This window comes from Lolium perenne, chromosome 3, assembly GCF_019359855.2.
Source record: "Lolium perenne isolate Kyuss_39 chromosome 3, Kyuss_2.0, whole genome shotgun sequence".
Lineage (NCBI taxonomy): Eukaryota > Viridiplantae > Streptophyta > Magnoliopsida > Poales > Poaceae > Lolium > Lolium perenne.
Window position 1 is genome coordinate 183,883,929 of NC_067246.2, and position 6,931 is coordinate 183,890,859.

The following is a 6,931-nucleotide window of genomic DNA, read 5'->3' on the forward strand; positions in this document are numbered from 1 at the left end:
ATGATCGAAGCTAAAAAATAAATTCTTTTTAAAAGTCTTATAGCAAAAAGATTAATATTTAGTTGATAAATTAAACATCATTACCGACAAAATGGTAAGGTATGAATTAGAGATGCTGAAGAAACCATGGAATATGCTGCTGCAGCTCCGTGTGATTGGTCTCCGTCGAGCATCGTATCCCAAAAGTGAAATCCTAGCAGGCTGGGCTTCTGGCTGGTCACACACCTAGTTGACCTGGTACTAAACGAACAAACCGTCATGAGCGCTAGTCGAAGAAGCGTCATCACGTCCCGGTGCGTACCCGTAATCCACCCCCGTTTCCGTTCCACGAGTCGTCTCTCCCCTTCGATTCGAACTCTCCCCACAAACACAAAACCAAACCCATCGACGGAGACCACACCACGACTCAAATCTAGGGTTGCTTCGCTCGCTCGCTCGCTCTGCCCATGGCCGACCCGCCCCCGCCCCCGGACGCGCAGCCGCCCGCCGCCGACAAGGCCCCTGCCGCGCCGCTGACGCCCGAGGCCGAGGATGCGCCGGAGCAGGAGGCCGAGTCGGAGGTGGACGAGGAGTACGTGAGCGACCCCGACGACGCTCTCCCGGAGATGCGCCGCCGGGAGGCAAGCGACGACGAGGGGTCCGAGGACGGCAGGCGCCCGCCCAGGGCGCGGATCGACCCCGACCACGACCACGACGGCCAGGGCGCCCCGGAGGATTACGAGGGCGAGGTGGAAGATGACGAGGAGGAGGAGGAGTACTACGATGATTTGCTGGAGGAGGAGGCGGCCGAGGGGCTGGAGGAGGAGGAGTACGATGGTCGCGCGGTGCCGCCCAAGGAGGTAGCCGCCGGCCAGGGGGAGGAAGGTGAGAAAGCTGTGGTGGAGGGAGAGGAGGCTGATGGGGAAGAGAAGAAGGAGCAGGAGCCCTTCGCTGTGCCCACCTCTGGCGCCTTCTACATGCACGATGACCGCTTCGCCGAGAACGGCCGCGGCGGCGGCGGACGCAGGTGCACTTTCCTGACAACACTAGACCTTTAGTTTCTGTACAACTTGCAATAGTTGTAGCACATATATAGTATCTGTAGACTTGCCATTATTCTTGTGTCGTCTAGCATGACTATGCCTGACTTCCTTACCCCGAGGCAATCGAAAACTTAGTCAAGAAGGTTTAGGTGCCAATGTTGATATGCTTGTGTGTAGTTCATCCAAAACAAAATACCTTCAAGTTCTACCAGAAATCAGGCTTCAGCTTTGCCATAACAGGAAGCTATAAACTCCATACAACAATTATCATGCCCCATCATCATCTTGCTGTTTTTTTTCCATGATGGAGGGGTGTGCTCCAGACGGCAAATCATCAATCGAGACCGACACATAGAGGATAAGAAATCAGGAATACCGAGCAATCATGATAATTTCAGCAGCATTAGAAAAACACAGACTTGCTGTTGCACACATGTTGTTTAGGTGGTGATGCAGATATTTGTCCACCTAGTTGCTTGTATACACTTTTTCCCTTTTTCTTTTTCATAGTTGCTTGAAAGTTTTTATGATTTATTTTGGCTTTGTAAGTTGCTCGGATGGTAGTAGCGATTAGTTGTACAATAAGTGTTAATTTAGCCATAGCATTTAGAGGATCCGGGATACCAATGTTTGATGCTAAGTATGCACTCCACACATATTTGTAGAGTTCCACGGGGCATTTGACAAACTTAGGGAAATGCTCACTTCATTTCGTGCCTTGAGAATCGTCGTTAAGGTTGCCCTGGGCTTTACAACCTTCACGAGATGGGTTTCAATGAATTTACACATTTTAGTAGAACAGAATAATTTTAGGGGGCATGCAATGTTAAAACCTTGTAGCTGTCAGTAGCAATATGTTCTATCCACTTGGTTAACTCTTTCTGGCAAAATTACACCTTCAATGTTGGTCTGCAAATGGCAACTGGATATTGATATGGAAGTGCACCTTGTTCTGTAACTGCATGCTTCCAGCTTCCTGGGGAAACATAGTGTTGTATTTCAGGCTGCTAGCTGATCCCTTGGTTGTGAGGGGTCAACAAAATATGGCATCTGTAATCAATATATATCAACTTGTCATAGTTTTGACTAGGTGTTCGCAGTTTATGTTTAGTCAATTTACTTATGTTTGCATATTTTGTTACCAGCTAGTGTTTTGAAATACTGGTTGTTATTATTGCTTTATCTTATCTGGTACATATGCTGATATTTTCTTTGTAAACTAGGCGAATGCTTGGTGGGAGGAAGTTATGGGATGCTAAAGACGATCAAGCTTGGGTGCACGACAGATTTGAGGAGATGAACGTGCACGATAGATTTGATGAGCGCTATGAAGTAATTACTCATTACCATTGATGTGTAAAAACTTTTGTTGGCCAATATTGAGATAAATATCTGCATTGCAGGATAAGCGAGGCTCAAGAGGTCGTTTTAGAGGTCGTGGTGGTGGAGGCAGAACCCGAGGCACTGCTCGTGGGTCTTCCAGAGGAGGGAGGTACCGCAGTTATCATGAAGATAGCGAAAACCAAAACCTTGGTGACAGCCAAAACCGGCCCCAAAAGGTTGTCCGAGGGAGAGGACCCAGACGTTATGATGCAATAGTAAAGAATACCCGAGAGGTTGTTGGATACCAACGGAAACAGTAAGTTGCTAAATATTTTGGGACACTTGAATTCAAATAAGTCTGGTCAATAGTGCAGCTTAGTAATAGATGTCTCTTATCATTTAATTGTCTTGTTACTTGTTCAGACCAGCAAGATCTCGTGAACCCGCTGCTCATTCTGCATTGGACAGAGAGGCTGGCCAAATTTCAAATGCACATTCTGATGCAGTTCCTGCTAAAAAGAATGTTGTCAATTCAAGCTTAAATTCTGCGTCGCCACCATTTTATCCCTCTGGCGCATCCAACCATGCGGGTGCTCAAAGAAGGGACATGCAAGCAGGAGGTTCTAATAACATGAAGCAATCTGGTCCAATAGTTAGAGGGAGAGGAACCACAGATTACGGTGGACGGGATAGGTTTCATGCCGAGGGTCATGTTAGACCATCTCCTACTAGAACTACTGGAGCTTCGTCAAATTCATCAGGGTTTGCGGCCTCCGCAGTCAATGCTGGCCAATCCCCTACTGTCAGGGCTCAAGGGGGAAATTCAAGCATCGGGGTTCCTTCACATAATCAGCCAACTTCATCATTTCACCAAACGTCTAGGACCTCTGCACAGCAGCAAAATCACACCTCAGTCATGCACCAGAAGTCAGGCCAAGTACCTACTCAACCTGCAACGAGAATTCCAACTCAGCATTTGAGCCATCGGAGCAATCCTTCACCGACTGCTCAGCATCTACCTGCTAGATCAACTGAAAGTGGCGAGAATGGTTCCTATCCTAGTTCAAACCAATCCAAGACTACATCATCTGAGGTGGAAAAAACTAATAAAGAAATTGGACGAGGTTCGTTCATGTATGGTGGAGCCCAGATTATCGGTTCTGCTGGAGCTGCTGGTCTTGCCCAGGGCGAGCAAAATAATTTTCCTGGCACTCCAGCTCTTCTGCCAGGTTTGCTTTTACATCCACTGTACTTCTCTTGTAACAATATTTTTTTTTTTCTGATGGAATCATCTGACCATGCATTTCTGTTTATTCTTAATGCAGTGATGCAATTTGCCGGCCAGCATCCAGGTGGGCTTGGAGTTGGTATGGCCCTCCCTGGTTATGTGGCTCAACAGCAGCTGGGAATGGGAAATAATGAAATGGCATGGTATATTTTGCTACTTCATGATAGATTTGCAGTTCTTTCTGTTGGATTTTTATCACTACCAATGAAATAATGTTTGTGCGGTGACACTTGATGTAGTTATGCAAGGAGTTCATAAGAAAAAAATGGATTAAGCCCAACATTATTTGCATTGAACCCATGTGTCTTGTTGTGCTCAGTAGTCGCTATTGACCCCATCTTTCTTAAACAGCATCAAATATTTATTTCATTAAAGTGTGACATAAAAAAGTGTTGCTAACAGTGATTTACTTTCTTGTACAAAATGTTATGAAGGGGATAATTACAAGCTGAAGTCACTTCATAATGTTTGTCCATTGCACTCATATGTTCCTCTTTCCTTATTCAGGATCAAATTGGGCTCTTCATGTATTTTTTTTTCTGTTGTATCCGAGAAATAATAATGTATTTTTGCTTTGACTCTGAGCTGACATCTTCTATATCTTTTTTTTTTTTTGCATGGTAATAGGTTGCCACTATTGGCTGGCGCAGCTGGGGCTTTTGGAGGATCATATCCACCTTACATTACCCTCGATCCAAGCTTTTACTCTAGGTCTTCAGGGCAAACTTCATCCTCCATTCCATCCAGGTAATACTAATGTTAATTGAGATATGGTTCACCTTTAAAATCAGTCACTGCTAGAACGACTTGATATCACTTCGGGTTAGCTGTCTAAACACGTAGTTATTTTTACTTGGGATTGTTCATAATTCATTCTCGCCCCCTATTCCAACATGATTGTATAACCATTTGATTATTTAAATTTTGCATCATCACTGACGGTTACTTTCAGCATGAAGGGGGTTAACAATATTTATTAATTATTTCAGGGAAGCTAACGTTAACAAAGCGGCTAAATCTCCTCCGGAAAGTGGTAAGTTGTGTGCTTCCCTGTTGGGCCATACTGTGAAAAACTATTAGCATGTGTTACCATTTATAATTTGCTTCCATTTGTCTATATTATAATGCAGATATTGTGACTGAAGAGCTTGATCAGCGACAGAACAAGCCCAGAAGGCAAGATATTCTTTACCACTATTTTTACTCGAAACTATTGATTTTTTGGACATTTTTTGCACAAGAACTTTCTGTTTATGTAATATGTATACCCTCTTATACTGCAGATACTCAGAGATGAACTTCAGTCAGTGAAGCACCATGTAAGGGGAATTGCATCTGAATAAGCACAATGGTCAGTTACACATCACTTTTTTCTGATATTGCTTCTCTTCTCTGTAAACTCACTGGCATGCGCTTATGCTTATGCAGGCCGTATTTTAGGCTGGCCCGCTGTGATCTCCAGTTATGATCTGGAGCACTTTGGGTGGCTTTGTGTCCTAAATTATATTAGGTACTGTTCTATTCTAGCATTTAAAAATCCTCGACTTTCCAAAACATAATGAGTCATCAATCTACATTTTTTTTATAATGCAGCGTTACTATGTGCTACATTTTTATGAATAGTGTATTATACTCCCTCCGTCTTAAAAATAACTGTCACAGCTTATCCGTATCTACAACTAAAATACATCTAGATACATACATCCATGTCTAGAAAAAACTGAGACACTCATTTTTGGACGGAGGTGGTACTATTTTCCCTTCCCATTCTGTGTTATTTATTTCTTAGGCTATTATGTTGATCATTAAACACTAAAGGGTCTTCTCACAAACAAAAGACATGCTTAGCTATTGGAGTTGTTATGCCTGACTGCTAGTATTGATCATGGATAAAGCTTGTTCCAGTCTGATTTGTTTTTCATTTAGCGTATATGCATAGAAAAAGGATGTAACCAATACACGCTGAATTGATAAGTTAATTGTAAGTATAGCAATAAAAAGATTTTCCGGAGGAGAAAATGCCTCTAAAACTGAATTGATAAGTTATGTTCAAACGCAATACTATGTAACAAATACTCATGTTTTGATACATGCTGCCCTAATTAATTGTAAGTAGCAATAAAAAAGGATATACCAGAGATGAAAATGCCTAAAAAACTGAATTGATAAGTTCTGTTCAAACGCAAACGTTTTCAATTAAATTATATCTTCATTAAACCGACTAACTGAGCGATAACTTACTAGCTTGGTTGCGTGTCAAGAACCCATTTGAGTATGATCCTTGATCTACAGAATGATTCCTACCTTTTCCCATGCTAGGTCCTGGATAGAAGATTAGATGCCCAACACAAGGCGTTTAGCAATCAAAGTGTGGTTTATGTCTCTGTTCTAATTGAGGTGTGGTCTGTCTGTGTCAGAGTGCTTGTTGCCTTTCATCGTACTCTGATAAATTCCTGTCTGTTGTAGAACCATTCTTATGTATGGTTTTGACTGGCATTTTGTTGGGTTACCATATTTTAGTGGCACTTGGATACCTGGGGTGTGCCTTTTGCGTTAACTCTTATTTGTCTTTTGCATTTGGCAGGTCTTATAAATGCCTGCTCGCGCTGTGGGTACGTCACTTCACAGCAGAGCAGGGGTGGCATTTGTTGCTTGAGTTGTGGTAAGGCTTAGCAATCAACACTTTGAGGATGTATGTGTTTTTCAGATTTGGCAGGAACATGACTAACAGCATCATGATGAAATTTCAGATGTTGCTCGGTCCTGATGCGTCTGGAAATGTCAAATTCGTTGGTGGCGTGTGAAGATATATGGGTGGTTCTTGAAGAGAGCTTTGAATAATGATCTGCGATGGTTGATAATGTTTGGGATTTTAGTACATTTTGCTAGTGACTCCTGTTGATGCGAGTCTGATGTACCCTACCCTCTTATAGCAGTGTTGACAAGAACAAGCGGCTTTGTTGCGGCAGTTTGTATCTTTTGGAATATGTGGAAATGTGAGTGAGATTTGTGATAGTCTTGAGCATGAATGAGTGTCGAGTTAGTTTGATTTTGTTTTGTCTGTATAACTTAGTGTCCGTTTGTTTATCCATCCATTGAACTTGTATCTTGGGAGTGTAACATAGAATCTGATGGCCATGGGGATGGCAGGAGCATTTGTGTTTCCAAGAATTTGGCCAAGGAATCCTCCATCCTCACTTGGCCAATTCTTTTGAAAGTTATTTTTTCTGGGAGGATTGGGTGCACACATTGGCACAACACCAATAAAGGGGACTTGGGGATTGGAAAGGTTTTGATG

General features: G+C 42.9%; 1 protein-coding gene across 2 annotated transcripts; it reads left to right on the forward strand.

Moving 5' to 3' along the window:
- The first annotated feature begins 310 nt into the window (after positions 1-310).
- LOC127342811 (protein MLN51 homolog) lies at positions 311-6,680 on the forward strand. Of its 2 annotated transcripts, XM_051368820.2 has the most exons (12): positions 312-1,006; positions 2,246-2,354; positions 2,426-2,661; positions 2,769-3,574; positions 3,671-3,776; positions 4,261-4,380; positions 4,623-4,666; positions 4,764-4,809; positions 4,917-4,984; positions 5,062-5,143; positions 6,218-6,295; positions 6,384-6,680. In XM_051368820.2, the coding sequence occupies exons 1-9, from the start codon at positions 447-449 to the stop codon at positions 4,942-4,944; spliced, it is 2,055 nt and encodes a 684-aa protein (XP_051224780.1). In that variant the 5' UTR covers positions 312-446; the 3' UTR covers positions 4,945-4,984; positions 5,062-5,143; positions 6,218-6,295; positions 6,384-6,680. The 2 variants fall into 2 exon arrangements, with proteins under 2 accessions (XP_051224781.1, XP_051224780.1); XM_051368821.2 differs by lacking the exon at positions 5,062-5,143 and having other exon boundaries at positions 311-1,006.
- The last annotated feature ends 251 nt before the right edge of the window (positions 6,681-6,931 follow it).

Bases quoted from the DNA above. Each gene is read 5' to 3' on its own strand.
- LOC127342811 (XM_051368821.2), top strand. From the start codon at position 447: ATGGCCGACCCGCCCCCGCCCCCGGACGCGCAGCCGCCCGCCGCCGAC. The intron at 4,381-4,622 runs GTAATACTAATG...TAATTATTTCAG, and splicing joins TCATCCTCCATTCCATCCAG to GGAAGCTAACGTTAACAAAG. The intron at 4,667-4,763 runs GTAAGTTGTGTG...ATTATAATGCAG, and splicing joins TAAATCTCCTCCGGAAAGTG to ATATTGTGACTGAAGAGCTT.